Source organism: Grampus griseus (assembly GCF_964374135.1).
Source record: "Grampus griseus genome assembly, chromosome: 15".
NCBI lineage: Eukaryota > Metazoa > Chordata > Mammalia > Artiodactyla > Delphinidae > Grampus > Grampus griseus.
Window position 1 is genome coordinate 15,166,127 of NC_139009.1, and position 15,668 is coordinate 15,181,794.

A 15,668-nucleotide genomic window follows, 5' to 3' on the forward strand; every position below is an offset into this window, starting at 1 on the left:
TATGTGTCCACAAAGGTCTCCAAGAAAAATCTAATGGAGACACAACTTCAGACTAGTGATACTCATAGAGGGGAAATGCCTCAAAGACAGTGGCCGTACAGAGGAGACTGGATGGACAGGTTAAATTGGCCTTCCAACTGGTTAAACCAGGGCTTACTTAATTAGAAAACTGTAAAAGCCACCATTTATTGAGCCAGGCACTATGGTAAGGACTTTACCTACTTTGTTTCCTTTATTCTTAGGCACACCTGACAGGTAGGAATCCCTGTCTCCATTTAAAGATGGAGGTTGACTGGTTAATTAACTTAATCAAGGTCACAAACCTGGTGCACTGCAAAGGTAGATTGGAAGCCAGGTCTTTATCATGACCCCATATTCTAGTTTCTTTCCTGACCTCAGCGGAGGTGTGTCATCCTTGTCCCCTCAACTCCCAGGATACCTTAGAGCTCCAGGTAAGCTGGTTCAACTGCAGGGTGCGGGTGCAGGGGTTCCTGAGTCTTCTCCCAGACTGGCCTGGTCTGTAAATCCGAGCAGGAGGGAGTTCAGCCACACTGTGATGCTGTTATACCCAGTGACCAGCAGATGGCAGTATCCGCCAGCCTGCTGCCATTTGTCCCATACCCAAGGAAGGGCTCTGAGAGGTCCCCCGTGAAACTTCTGGAAAAGAAGCTATCTCACTCCCTTCTTCTCGGTCCCTTCCCCTCCCCACTCAAAGGTAGGCCAAGCCAGTGGCCGGGGGCCAGGCTGCAGCCAACCCTGGTGTGGATGCCAGAGCTGTTGCCCTGGGTAACCTGGGGCGAGGCAGCCCTCCACTGAGCATGGGAAATGCTTCTGAGCCTGAGGAAGCCCAGACCCGGACATCAGATGGGACTGAGCCAGAGCCCTGATGGGAGCTCCCCATACCCACAGCCGCATCCCTGGTCTTTCTGCGGGAGATGGCTGCAGCCCACGTCTGGCTGGACGGAGAACAGCAGCACCAGATGTGCTGGTAGGTGGCTCCCGCTGAAGTCTGTTGTCACCATCTTCCCTCCCCCGCCCTCCCAGGGACACCTTCTTGGGGCAGAGCCGCAGGCTAACCGTGCCTCCTCACCTCTAACCCTCTCCAGCTCTGAATCACAACAGCCATGGTAGGTCCACACTGCGGGCAGGTTCCTGGCTAGGTCCCTGGCACTGGGTCCCATCCTCTCATGCTCTCCACCTCTCACAGGTGGACCCTCGGTGGACATTTGATTGTCAACCTCACTGTGCCTTTGGGGATCGAAAGCCAGGAAGGGCCAAGGGACTTGCGGTCCAAGGATAGAGGCCAGATTTGAATTCTGGCCTCTGACTCTCGGGAACCATCAACATGGTTAGCCAGGTTAGCCAGATAGCCAGGGGGCATCTGTTTTACCTGCCACAATAGTGCTGGGCTGCAGGGACCCAGAACCCCTAACAAAGGACAGGGTGGAGGCTGAGCCCTCATCCATCCTCTTCCTCACCTCCAGGGTACCCAGGGCAGAGCTGGGAAGAGACCTTCTGAGCTGCACAGAGAGCAGAGGCACAGGATCACAGAGGGGCCCCCTCATCCCTGGTGGCTGTGATGCCAAATGACAGGGTACTGATCCCTTTCCCTCCTTGGGGGCTTGGATGCCCTACGTGGGCACTGCAAGGTGCAGAGCAGGGCATCTCTAAGGAAACTTCTGATGCTCTTGTCATCAGACGTGGGGCCTCGTGCCTGGTGTGGCAGGAGGCACTGTCTAGACTGAGCAGGCTGCAGCGGGGGTGGGGGGGTTCCAGTTTCCAGTGGTTCAAGCTGGGAGAATCCAAGACTAGCTTCCTAAGTGGCATCAAGCCAGTGTGCCAGCTCATGTTCCCAGGTGGCGTGTGAACTTCCATCAGCAGAGGTGCCTTTGAGAGGCGTGGCGGCTCTCACGGGGCTCACGTGCAGACTTCCCCACCCTCAGAGCTATCAGAAGGCTGCCTGGGATTGGGCGGGAGTTCCCATCTCTTCAGGTATGCAAGCACAGCCTGGGTAGCAGTTTGTGATGAATCAGGCATAACGTGAAAAGTAGGTCCAAATAATCCAAAATATTCCTTCAGATCCTTGGATTCTAGGACCTGAGTCAGAAACCTGGTGGTCAGAGAAAGCAAACAGCTTCTGCAAAGGACGGATGAGCGGCAAAGTGCTCTCTGAGGGAAGGATCTGGGGTTGAGAATGTGGGGACAGCTCCTGCCCACCCCAGTCAAGAAACACCCCGCCCCCAACCAGGCTGCTTTTCCCCTCCTCCCCCTGTTGGAGCCAGTCTCATCTCCCCTCTCTGAGGAGCTAACAGCTGAAGTCTGGTGCTCTTGGGAGACTGGGGGGGGGAGGTGGTCTTCAGACTGATAAAGAACGGAAGTTGGAACTCCAGCCCCAGTTTTCTCCCAGCCTTCTCTAAACTTCCTGCACCGGACCCTGAGCCTCATTCCCAGCTGCACAGTGACTGGGGCAACACAGAGCAATAGGAATCCACCTTCAAAATGCACTTTGCAGCAGGTAGGATACAACTTCTGGGTCTTCAGGCTGGGAACACTAGCTCCCTCCTGCCTGGCCCACCTACCAAAGGCTCCTCGTGTCCCCCAGGAGGAAGCCCCAAGCAAGCCTGGGCCAGCCTGACACTGTGGCCCCAAAAGGCCACCTGCTCACCAGAAGGCTTCAGCTTCACAGAGTCAGGGCTAGAGGGCTGGGAACTCCTGGTCTCAAGTTCCTCTGTGCTCAGGGAGGGTGCTGCCTGCACTCCAGACTGATGCTCAGTCATGGGTCCCAGGGAAGCTCTGGACAGGGCATCCAGAGTCCTGGTCAAGTCAAGCCCTCACTGTGGGCCTGACTCGCTAGGCCATCATGTCACATCATGTAAACTTAGCCATTGGACCACGTGATCCTACTAGCCCGTCCTACTCTGAGCTCCGTGGCTTTTCCAGTCACGGCAGGCCTTGGTGTCGGTGATGACAGAGTGTGTTCAGTGGCGGGTGTTGTGAGCTCCCAGCTGACGCCAGAGGCAGGAAGGAGTCCCTAAGACGATGCTTTCATAATCCTCACCTGGACCTGAGAGTTCTTTTTCTGCCAAGAATTTCCCAAAGAGCTTGCAAGGAAAGCCAGGACCCTCTGCCTCTCCACTGGAGTTAGGGAGAGTGTTGCAGGTCCAGCCCCCCACAATCTCACCTCCCCTCGGGGCAGCCAGAGGTAACCCTTTGCCCAGCCAAGCGTTGCTGACTGCAGGCTCTGCCACTCACTAGGTGACCTGGGAAAGGGGTTAAATTTCTTTGCGACTCAACTTTCTTTGTCAATAAAATGGGAATAATAATACCTACCTCACAGGACACAGCAGTGGTGAGAATGAAGTGACATGAGTTACGTTAAGCAGTTGCCAGGGCCCCTGGCACTTGGAGAAGAACCATCATTATTTGGTTAACAGTGACCATTATTGACAGTTATCATCATTATTTGAGAGGAAGGAAAGGGAGCCAGACATGGCCCAAGTGTCCCTTCCTCCCTCCCCTTCAGTGTGGCTGGTCAAAAAGGCCCTCCATCCCCCCTTCCCATCACTTTACTTTGAACCACCTAACAGTGCACTGTACATTCTCGTGCATTTACGGATCTACGTGTTTCCTGTCTCTTCTGCCCTTACAAAAGCTCCATGCGTTTGCCCTGTGCGTTGCTGAATCCACAACACATGGAAGGCTGCTCACGGTATTTACTGGAAAGAAGGAACGAATAGAGGGATGGATAAACAATGAATGAATGCATTATTGCCTCATTTTACGGACCAAGAAACACAGGTGACAGCAGCTAAGGCCTGGCTCAAGCACACGCAGCTGCTGGGTGTTGGCTCGAGCAGCAGCACCCCACACCCCTCCCCCCAGCAGTCTCCTCCAGAGCCTTCCAGTGCCTACAAGCTACTTCTCTCTTGGCCATCATCTCCCTGGGGACCCAGAACAGACTAACAGATGCAGGGCGACTGAGCCTCCTCTGTGCCAGCCTGTTATCCTGGACACACACCACCTTCCTGAAGTGAGAATCTCCCCATTTTATAGAAGAGGAAATTCAGTCTCAAAGAAGCTTAATGGCCTGCTCCCACAGGGACAGCAAGAGCACATGGCCCCCAACCCTAATTCCTAAGTCCCAAGGTGACCTCAAGGTGGAGGGATCATGTAATTAACAAACGTTTATTTGGCACCTGCTGTACCAAGCCTGGGCCGGGACCCTTCCACTCTCTCCCTCACACAGCTGGAGAAGTCGAAGCCCAGATGATGCAAGGGACTGGTTGTTAAGAGCAAAGCCATGACCAGAACCAGGGCTACTTGATCCCAGCTCAGGGCTCCTAGGGTGTTTGTGCAAATCACAGACGAGATGACGTGCAAAACTTCCGAAGACTGTGCGTGGCTGAAGGAGGAAAGGAGGCCAAGAAAGACAGCAGGGACGCAGCACCGGCATGAGCGGAGAGACCAGTGGCTGGGCGGCCACTATTTTGACTGACCAGTGTCTCTAGGGGGCGGCTCTGCCAGACAGCCTGCGTGGGTTCGTGCAGGGCCGCTCTGTACCGGGACCACGCAGAGAGGGGGACCCGTGACCACGACCTTGTCGGGGCTCTCTGCCCTCGGTCCCAAAGGCAAGGTGGGTTAATGCAGCCCCGGTCATCCCAGCCTCCCACCACCCTTTCTGCCCAGACATTCCCACGCGAACCTCGGGCCTTTTTCCTCCGCCCCCCTGATCCGCCTGGGGTCCGAGAGTTACGACCTTTTGCCAGGCCTCTCCTGCTCCCATACGACCCCGAGAGGTGTGTGGCCCAAAGTCCCCAGCTGAGCGGGCGCTGCATCTCCGCGGTGGTCGGCAGGGCGACGACTGAGGAGCTCGCTTGGGACGAAGCAGCGGGTGTTGGGGAGCTCAGAAGCCTGGGGCCGCAGTCGGCCCAGGAGCTCCCCGGGCCGGGCGTCTTCCGTGGGTCAGAGTGCGGGGCAGCCGGGCGAGAGAGGGACTCACGCGGCTTTGGGTCCGGTGGCGTCGGGCTGCCGCTGATCGCCCACTCAAAGTAACTGTGACGCACTACCCCCGCCTAGATTTCCAGTTCGGTAGCAAATATAATTTTAAAATAAAAGGACGCGCCTGCCCTGCTACGGGGATACGTCCGGCTGCAGCCGTCCGGCTGCAGCCCGCCGTCCGGCTGCAGTCCGCCATCCGCGCAACAGCGGATTGTCCATCCGCTGGGCTTTCCCGCATTCGAGGGATGTCCGGGCTGCTGGTGGAGCTAAGCCGACACCCGCCGACGACCACCCTCCCTGGCGCGTCTCCCTGAGATGTGGCCTCCCGGGGACCTACCCCTGCGGGCTGCGGACCCAAGTGCCAAGCTGCCCTCGCGACTGCGGTCCCGGGCGCCCCCTCCATCCATCCCCCGCCCTGCGGGAGAACCGAGGCCCAGGAAGGAAGTACGGAGGCGTCACCCCGAGGCTCTTCACCGCCCGCCCTCCCGGCTCTGCCCGCGCCCCAACATACCCGGTAGCCCGTTTCTGTTAGCCGGGCCCCTGGGAGGCGGGCGGAAGGTCCTCACTTTCGATGCACAGACGAACTCGGGGAGCCGCTCCCGCGCGGGAGTCCCCTCATCACCCTAGGGCTGCCTTCGTAGTTCCTGAGCTCCTTTAAGATCCTGGCTCCCGTCTAAGCGCGTGTTCAGCGCCCAAACCTTTGATTTTCGACCGTCGGTCCTTGTCCCGCTGTCCTTCCGGCCTGCCCTTCCAGCCGCTAGCCCTCTCTTCCCTACGGGTCTCCTCCCCGGCTCCGGCCTCCCGCTCCGATCTTAGGAAGCTGTGCCAGGGTGGGGAACCGCAGAACCGGTGATCAAAAACGCGCTTTTGTGTCAACCCTGCGCGCCCTGGTGGCCTCTCTGTGCGCGGTGGCCACGGGATCGTGGCACTGACAGGCGAGGCCGAGCCCCTCCGCGGCCGCACTTCTGGCGTCTCGGGCCCCTGCAGTACAGGAGCGGGCGGGGGGCGGGTGCTTCTCCGCAGGGGAGTAGGGAAGACGCTGGGCGGGTACGCGCGATATCTCGGAGCCTCTGACTCCCGAGGGCGCATTTGGCCCGGGCGCAGCGAGGGCGGAGGGGGTCACTTTGCCCTGGGAGAGCGAGGCGGCGCCCCGGTTTGTCGCGGGAGCCTCCGGCCGGTGACACTCGCCTAGCGAGAGTGGGGGCGAAGCGCTTCGGCTGGGGGAGGAGGCTCCGGCCCTGGGCTCAGCGTTAGGCCGGAGTAGGGGGCGCGGCGCTGCCGCTCGAGTGTTCAGCAGGGGGCGCTGCTCCGGGCGTTGGGCGGGGGTGGGGTGGGAGAGGAGGGGGGGCCGCAGCTTGCTGCGCACACTTCCCCCATTATTAAACACTATGTTCAAAAGGCGCCGGGGGACTTCCCGAAGCCACGGAGCCCGCGCCGCCCGCCCGCCTGGCCCTCGGAGCCCATGGACCTGAGCGCGGCCGCCGCGCTGTGCCTCTGGCTGCTGAGCGCTTGCCGCCCCCGCGACGGGCTCGAAGCGGCCGCCGTGCTGCGAGCGGCGGGGGCAGGGCCGACCGGGAGTCCGGGGGGCGGCGGCGGCGGCGGCGGGAGGACCCTCGCCGCGACTGCGGGCGCCTCCGCTGCCCCGGCCGCCGCGGCTCTCGGGCCCCGCGCCGCGCGCCGCGCCGCGGGCTCCGGCTTCAGGAACGGCTCGGTGGTGCCGCACCAATTCATGATGTCGCTTTACCGGAGCCTGGCCGGGAGGGCTCCGGCCGGGGCAGTCGCCGCCTCCACCTCGGGTTCTGGCCGCCACAGCCGCGCGGACACAATCACCGGCTTCGCAGACCAGGCGACCCAAGGTACTCACACCTCCACTGCGCTAGTCCATCCTGTCGGGTCCTAGGCTGAGGTCACCGCCGGAGCCTTGTCCCGGCACCATTCCATTCGGGGGGCCTTGGTCCCCGCACATCCCAGCCTCAGGTGTTAGAAAGTTCGCCGAGGCCCACGCACCCGAACCCGCAGCGCCTGGACTGTGGCTAGAGCCGCGGCAGCTTGCGGGGCCCGGCCCCGGAGGGCTGAGCCCGTCCCTCTGCCGGGCTGCCCGGGCCCTGCCGGCCGGCGGGTCCCCTCGAGGAGGCAGGCTGTTTTGGAGATCCGGAGAAGCAAGGAGGGGGTCCGGCCCAGAGGGACTGCGCAGTGGTGGTGGCGGCGGCTGCTTCGTTGCTCTGCAGTTCCCAGTCTTGCGGGGGGCCGTACAAACTGGGGGAAATGAGGGGAATGCGGGACACAGCAGGCATCAGACTAAATAAATGGTTCTGGAGAGGCTGGTGGCATCACCAGGTATGGGGAGGGCCCTTCTAAGCAGGCTGCGTCTGGGTAGAGGTGTGTAGCTATGGGTGCCTGCCTTGTGCTAGGCCCCTGGGGGAGCCAGAGGTGAAGGACTCCGGTTGTGTAGAGAGGAGAGGAGGGCCAGCGACGCTGCAGGAATGCAGGCTTCTCTGGGACCAAGTACCCCACCTTACTCCGCCCTGAGCCCTCCAAAGGTAGGACTTAGGTGAGACTGTGGTGGTCGGTGAGTGTCATCTGGATTTTATTAATCTCTATTGAAGCCATTAAAACAGACAGATAGGGAAAATTTAACTAATTTCAGGAGGAAATGCAAGTAATTTCGGCCTTAACTCTATCCAGCCAGAGACCCAGAATGGAAGGCAGAAAGGAAAGAAAGGCAAATAGGGCCGGAAAGTTAAGTGCTGCTGCAATCCAGGTCCTGCCTGGGAGCCACTGGGGGTTGTATATGCCCGACCCTAGCCTGGGAAAGCAGGTAGAGGCAGGGCAGAGATCAAATCTCTCGCCCCCTCCAACATACACATAACGTCTACACAGACTGCTTTATTTGGGATACAGGGGCATCCTGGGCCCAAATGGCCTTATAATCTGGTGGGAACTTTCAAGCATTCTCCGAGGGCCTGGCATGCATCCTGGATGGGCTGCTAGGGTACTCATAGGGAGCCCAGGTCCTGGTGTACAGAGCCAGGGAAGGCCCCAGTCCTGATTCTGCAGAGTGGGCTCCCAGCTGTGGGAGAGGTGAGATGTGCAGGGCCCTAAGCTTGTAGAGGCACCAGATGTTCTTTCTTAGGTCGAGTTAGGCCTTCCGTGGTCTCAGCCTGAGCTAAATCCTTTCCTGGGGAGCTCTGCTTGGTTGGCAAGGCTAGTAAGGCCGCCTCTCCTTCCTCTCTCTGGAGGGAGAGGATGCAGTGGCAGCATCTCAAAGCTGAGAGGGGCTGCAGAAGCTCAGAGAAAGTGTGGCAGCGAGCAAGCCCTTGGGAGAAAGCACGGGGGAGGGGTGGGGAGCACTTGCCCAGTGCCTCTCCTGCTTCCCTCTCCACCCGGAGCCTCAGCTTGGAGCAGGGCTGCCTGAGGTCACCGCAGCACCCAGACTTCAGACCCCAGGAGTCGATGGCATGGCATCTGTGGTTGGTGAGCAAATCTCCAATAGTGGGGGGAGTGTGCACAGTCTCTTCGCGTTTGGGGCAAAACGAAACCATATGACCTTCTTCAAAGGGAGCTCCTTATCTGCTGCTTGGTGGAATTTCAACTCTTTTTTCCTTTCTGAGCCCCAAAAGAAAAAAGTGCCCACAACCAGAAGTAAAATCCCAAAGCCCGAGTTGAGTCATAACGGAGGGAAAGAATAAGTCTGCGAGGGGACCAGAGGGTACTGGCGGGGAGACCTCACTCGGTTCGCTGCCCTCACTGCAGCAAGGCAGTCCCGGTTGCCTCAAACCCTTCCCAGAAGGTTGCTTGCGCTCCTTTGCCGCCTTTCCCCTCCGTCGGAGGTGGCGGAAACACTGGGAGAAGCTGAGCCTGGAGTTCCCCATCGCGACCAGGGGCTGAGCCGGGCCCCTAATCTGGGCCTCAGTTCCCCTTCAGCAAAGCGAGGAGGCTGGAGGCACTAAAGGGTTTCTGCAGCCCTGAGGGCGCGTTCCCCTTCTAGGCGAGCCCCCGCCTGCATGGGAGATCGTGGCCGGCTGGAATGTCCAGGCTGGGCTGGGGAAGAGAGGTAGCAGAAGCAGTTTACAGGGGACAAGAATTTTCCGTTTTCGCACAACCGGGACTCCGAGGCTCTCCTGGCGGCTAAGCAGGGCCATAACCAGCAGTCCCCTTACCGCGGCCGGCCTGGCCTCCAGGTCTTGAAGAGGCGCACGACCTCTGATGCGCCCACCGGGCCTTCTTTCTGCCAGCGGCTGAAAATCTGGCCTCCGACCTCGTCTTCGAAAACCCATGGCTCTGGGGCAGGCAGTGGACTGTAGTGGCCTTAAGTCTTGGTCTCGGGTGAGGGGGTGCGTTCAGTTGATGTCCGTGGGTTGTCGGAAATCGTTTGGCTCGATGAACGAAAACCCAGATCCAGATAATCTGAACCTAAGGCTCCCTTTCTTCCGGACCAGGCTGGCGGCTTTCCGGCTGGAGCCGAGACGCCCGGTCAGGCGCCGGCTCCAGCGAGCCTTGTTCTCACGTCCAGGGTAGTTGCTATTTGCAGTTAGGAGGCCCCGTGGCCAGGCGTGCCGGCTTCGCTCTCACACCGCTCTTTCTCTGTCTCTGCCCGTCCCCGGCAGACGAATCGGCAACGGAGACCGGCCTGAACTTCCTGTTCGACGTGTCCAGCCTTCCCGACGCCGACGAGGTGGTGGGCGCGGAGCTGCGTGTGCTGCGCCGCGAGTCTCCGGAGCGGGGCCCCGGCAGCGCGACCCTCCCGTTGCTGCTGCTGTCCACGTGCCCCAGCGCCGCGCGCGCGCCGCGCTTGCTGCATTCCCGGGCCGCCGAGCCCCTGGACACCGCGCGCTGGGAGGTGTTCGACGTGGCGGACGCCTTGCGGCGCCACCGCCGGGAGCCGCGCGTCACCCGCGCGTTCTGCCTCTTGCTGCGCGGAGTGGCGGGTCCCGCGCCGGTCCCACTGGCACTGCGGCTGCTGGGCTTCGACTCGCGGGGCGGAGGCGGAGCGGCGGCGGAGGAGCGCGCGCTGCTGGTCGTCTCCTCCCGCACGCAGAAGAAGGAGAGCCTGTTCCGAGAGATCCGCGCCCAGGCTCGCGCGCTCGGGGCCGCACTGGCAGCGGAGCCGCCGCCGGATCAGGGACCTGGCATGGGGTTGCCAACGGCGGTCATCGGCGGCCGCAGGCGGCGGCGGACGGCGTTGGCCGGGACTCGGGCAGCGCAGGGCAGCGGCGGGGGCGAGGGCCGGAGCCACGGGCGCAGGGGCCGGAGTCGCTGTAGCCGCAAGCCCCTGCACGTGGACTTCAAGGAGCTAGGCTGGGACGACTGGATCATCGCGCCGCTGGACTACGAAGCGTACCACTGCGAGGGCGTTTGCGACTTCCCGCTGCGCTCGCACCTTGAGCCCACCAACCACGCCATCATTCAGACACTGCTCAACTCCATGGCGCCGGATGCAGCGCCGGCCTCCTGCTGCGTGCCCGCGCGCCTCAGCCCCATCAGTATCCTCTACATCGACGCCGCCAACAACGTGGTCTACAAGCAATACGAGGACATGGTGGTGGAGGCGTGCGGCTGCAGGTAGCATGCGGGCCAGGCCGGGCCAGGGAGGGGGCAGCCGCGCCACCAAGGACTCCCCGCTGAGAGCAGCTTCGGGCCGAGCCTGTCACCTAGCGTGGCTGCGTGTCGGAGTCTGGCCCGGCGGCCGCACGGAGGAGGAAGAGCGCACGTTCACACACCAACACTCACACCCACACACTTCGTCACTCATGCGCACGTTTACGGTGGAAGCATCCGAAAGCCCTGGGAAGAGATGACCTTGACGCTACCGAATGTCACAGTCATGTGTATTTTGCAAACAGATCACCATTGCGCCCACCGCCCCCTTTTGGGGGGAGGATGGCTTTGCATTGCTGTTACAGTAACCGGCACCAAATCGGGTAGAAACGGGTTAGGGAATTGGGGGCTTCAGCATGGGGGAGCTAAAGGGATACTTGAGTCTCATTTCACCCCTTTTTGTTTCCGGCTGAGTGTGGGGCACGGCCCGCTGGGGGGCAGAGTTCCCGGTGTTGCACCTGAGACCGACGGAAGGGCTGTAATGCCCTTTCCGAAGGCATTGCGTTGCATCGGGGCCATTTATTCTGGGGAGGAACCGCTGCAAAAGGCCTTATCTTTTCCCTCGAACTTTCAAAATCTAACATTCTCCCAGTTTTGAAAAGGAACATTTGTCGGAAAGACTGCATTGTGGAGCTTCCCAGATCTCTGCAACGGTCAGCACCACCTTTTTAAAAAAATACAAATTCCAATTGGGAATGATCTAGAAAGTGGAAAGAAAATTTTCGGAGGGGGGCGGTGAGATGGGGGAGAGGTTTTAAAGCGCCAGTCTGACCTGACATGTCATCGGGTCGGGGGTGCGCGGCATCTGTCAGTTTCTGCAGCTCCTAAGCTGGGTAGACCGCGGTGTCCGCAGTGCCTTGGGGGCGCGCAGGAGGAAGCTAGTGCAATGTCTGGGGATGGGGAAAGGGGGCGCTATGGCTTTCCCTAGAGACCTGCCAGGAGGTTTTCCTAAGGAGCTGGGAGGAGGCTCCTAGGGTTTGAAAGAGGCCCGGAGGTGTCCTAGGGCGGACTCCTGCAGAGGACTGGGGCTTGTCTGCCGGGTAGGCACAGCCCCCTCCAAATGATGCCTTCGAGTGGCCAACACGTGCTTGTGCTTAGCTATCAAGGCTGTGTCGGCTTTGACGTGCTTTCACTGTATTGTTGCTGTGGGTTTTGGCAGTGCGATAGTAACGGGAAGCGAAGCCACACAAAATTGCTTTTGTGAGATTTCAACTCCCCACAACCCAGTGGTTCAGAGCAGGAGGCAGGTCGGCCCCTCCCCTACTTGCTCCGTGGACGGGCATCTGCAGCTCGGCTGCTGTGGCCCCTTTAGAAGGGTGGTGGTATGGGGGCCGGAGGTGGAAGCCTATCCCCCAGTCTCTGTATTTTGCTCCCAGGATTCTTGCTGATGGTGAGAGTGTCTGTCCATGTAAAAGGGAGGTCGAACATGCCAGACTTCGTGGTCCTGTTTGGTTCATTTCTGCCTGGGAGTCCTCTGTGGCCTGTGTAGATGGTTGGGAGAGGGAAGAGAAACAAGTTGGATTCCACCTGTCTGGGGCTCCGAGGGCTTCCTTGAGAAACCCTGCAGCCCTCCTGGGTCCTCCCGTTTACGGCTGTGCTGGGCTTTCTCCTTTAGGGTCCCCAAGAGGCATTCATCTTGCCCTTCTTGTCTTGGATGCTAAGGTCCAAGACAATTTATACAAATTTTAATTCTCAGTGATTACACTCTTAAGAGAGAAAGAGAAAGTTGAAAGATTTAGATACAGCTAATTTATTTAAGGGTCCCACCTGAGTCTTTTTTATCCTTTAAAGTTCCCCCAGAGGAGGAGAAAGCACACTTATAATGTGAATTTATATGCTGTGGCTATGTGAGTAGCTATACATAACCTGAAAATGCAACAGTCTCTTCAGGTTAAAACGAACAAATAACACAATCCCAAAGTGGCTTCCATCCGATTTCAATGACTGGACAAACATTTACGAATTTTGCCAGGGAAGCCGCACTCTCCTTTTCTAAACTATGATTTCAATAATCATTGCATGGTGATTGCCCTGATACCTGTCATAATGAAGAATTTTTAAAATGGCACTAAAGTATTAAAAGATGTGGTATTAGAAGTTTTAGAAAGGGAGCTGAAAAACTATAGCTAAATATTATTTTGGAGAAATTCTAGGCTATATAATATCTTTGGATAAAAGCAAACATTTGATGCTTTTTTAGTGACTCGGAAAAACAATTTGGGATTTGATTTAGCCTGAGCTTTTTATGGCGGGAAAAAAATGTTCATTTTCTGTTTCCTCTGTTGACTTGCTTCTCCCAAGGGGCGTTGTAAATGACGGCGGAAGGGGGGCATCTCCCTGCATCTTGAGTCCAGGCAGCACCCCTGGATGGGGAACGCTGTCCTTGGTAAGTGACGATTCCTTCGATGGCCCCTTATGCCCTCAGTGTGTTATCACATAAAAGGAAGGCCTCCTAGATCTCCTCCAGAGCTGCATGTAACCACCAGGGACCACCGTGGACCATATCAGGCTTCTGGCGTCTCAGAGTTAAAAGCAGGTGAATGGAGGGGATGGTGTGCTGCACTTTGTAAAAAAGACAGCAAAAGGGCCATCACGCGTGGAGGCAGACAGGTTTTTGCTGCAGAGCTGTGGTTTGAGTAGCTTTGTCAAGATGTGGAGAAGCGTGTTCCGCCCGCACAGTTGGTAGTGCCGTGTACCGTCTGTCTGTCTTCTAGACACCAGGGGGCAGGGCCGAATCACCCAGCTGGAATCTCCCATCCCCATGGGTGAGAGAGCTGGCTGTTGACAATCAGGGACGGAGTGTGTCAGGACTGCGAGCGAAGGTGGCTCTCCCCATCTCACCTGTGGTCACCAACGTATTCCTCTCAAAGTAAATCACATTTTCCATTTTGCTGGGGGAGAATCTTGTACTGCTAGTTGAGATCATTCAAACTACTCTTCCTGCTAGAGAGGGAGGGTTGGCATCCCTGGCTGGGGAGCACAGGGCAGGCCAGCTGGGGCCCTCAGGGGGTTGGTGCCGGGTGTGTCAAACACCCAGGCAGTCTGGTCACTGCTGCTTGAAGCCAGACTTCTGCACCAAGGGCGACCCTTGCCCGTGGCCACCGATGCCGCAATGCTTGTCTGGCTGAATTCTGGCTTTCCAGTCGGGGGGCTGGGTCCTCCGGAGAGGGTGGCAGGCTTTGTCAGCTTAGCTTGGGGAAGCGGGCTTGAGCTGTGCTATTCATCGTGTACACGCTCCCCTTCGCCCTCCTGTCCTGGCATCTTACTGCTAACATGGCACGGGAGGGAGAAGAGGAGTGGATTGTGTGATTGGCGAGTCACCCGTCAAACCCCAGTGCGATGACTTCCCCCTTGACAGCTCTCAGAGGTGTCGGCCGGAGTAGAAACCTCGCTTCTACCAGTGCTCAAGGGAGTACCGAGCACCTTGTGGATGTGATCCCAGTGTAATTCAAACCCTACAAGTCACTTATCCTGATCTCAACTTCATTCAAACTCAAAGCAGAAAATAGCTATGGACTGTAGACAGATCTTCTTAAAGCAGGGAGAGGAACCGAATGCTTTTCAAGAGCAGCTTGTGCACAGAGTCAGACTCTTCCCCTCTTGAATGTGCTCTCCAGAAAATCCAGTGAGAGGAAGAGAAAGCACTGCAGCCATCTCTGCGCCACAGATTCTCAGGACACAGAACCTCCTGCAGGTCCAGAACGCAGGGCTGGCTCAGTGGGCTGTGGGCCCGAGGGCCTCTGGGGGATGCCGGGTGGGCTGGGAGGCTCTGGAAGGCAGCAGTTAGAAGGGGCCAGGGGCCGGCATCGTCCTCTCAGAGAGGGCCTGGCCTGGGCAGGGAGGAGTCAGTGGCTGAGTGAACCTAACAGCTAGAGGACAGTGGGAATGGGAGGCAGCTAGACCCCTCTGAGGGGCTGTGGGTGGCGCTGGCGGCCGAGCCCACCATGGCCTCCTCACGCCCAGGACTGAACTGCCCCACCCGGCACGGCCACCGCAGGAAGCCCGCTCCACAAGGCATCTCTGCAGAAGCCACCGCCCTGCTCAGAGCTTCAACTTCTGCTCCTATAAAATGAGGAGCGCTCAGGTCCCGTGGTTCTGGGATTCTCCTTTGTCCCCAGAGCCCACTGACGTCATTCAAAGGCAGAGCAGACGTGACTTTCTGGAGAAGGTTCCCTCAGAGCCAGTCCCAGAGCCGCTCTCACAAGTGCTGCAGCTTTTGCCTGTGTGTGTGTGTGTTCATTACACTCTTAGCCTTTGCTGGTGCTTCCTGGATGGTGCTTTGATTTCCCCCTGGGGCAAGGCAGGCGCGGGGGAGGCCACGATCTTGCTGGGGGGGGGCAGGTTGGTTAGGGCTCAGCCCACCAAAGTCACGACCTTTCTCACGTTGTGTCCCAGCTGAGGGGCGCTGCCAGCGCTGCTTGAGTTCTGCCTGGACTCACACGGGGTGGGTAGAGCTGCACTCGGTCTTGGGCAGGCGCCCATGCTGCTGGTGCCTCTGTGGGAGCAGAGGAGAGAAGAGGCTGTGCCTTGTTGGCGAGCCGGACTGTCCCAGAGTCCCTGGATGAGGCAAGCCAGCCCGTCTGAGGATGAACTGCTCCGCCAGGCCCCCACCCGCCCCTCAGCTACCTCCCTGCCATGCCCGTGTCCGACCCAGCTGCCGGGGCTGCCACCCAGGGCCAGGTACCAGAGAGCTACTCTTTCTCTTCTTTTCTAGGCCCTGGAAAATGGTGGCAGAGTTAAACACTAAGGAACACTAGAAAGGAGGGGGCAAAAAGATGTTACTTCTGATTTTTCAGATAGCTCGGCCTTCGGTACCTGGAGCCTTCCGGGCCTTTACTGGAGCAGGCTTCTTCCTCCCTTTGTGTTGTCCTGGACTTTAATCTGTGCCCAGAGCTGAAAACTGCACGAACAGTTAACTTGCAAAGAGGCGTTAGGCGAGAGAAGCCTGTTCTTTCCAGGAGGGCCACCATCGCAGCCTTGCAGAGAGCCACCTGCCTGGACGCAACTGCAGGGAGAGGGATGGAAGTCAGCCTAGTCAGTCAGCGGGGGTGATCGAGGATTTGACCTTTGTG

At 58.7% G+C, this 15,668-nt stretch overlaps 1 protein-coding gene across 1 annotated transcript; it reads left to right on the forward strand.

The window, feature by feature from the left end:
- Window positions 1-6,460: 6,460 nt before the first annotated feature.
- GDF7 (growth differentiation factor 7) lies at window positions 6,461-10,564 on the forward strand (the record flags this gene model as incomplete). Its single annotated transcript, XM_082672322.1, has 2 exons — window positions 6,461-6,854; window positions 9,606-10,564. 2 exons carry the CDS (start codon window positions 6,461-6,463, stop codon window positions 10,562-10,564), a joined length of 1,353 nt encoding a protein of 450 aa, XP_082528448.1.
- Between the last annotated feature and the right edge of the window lie 5,104 nt (window positions 10,565-15,668).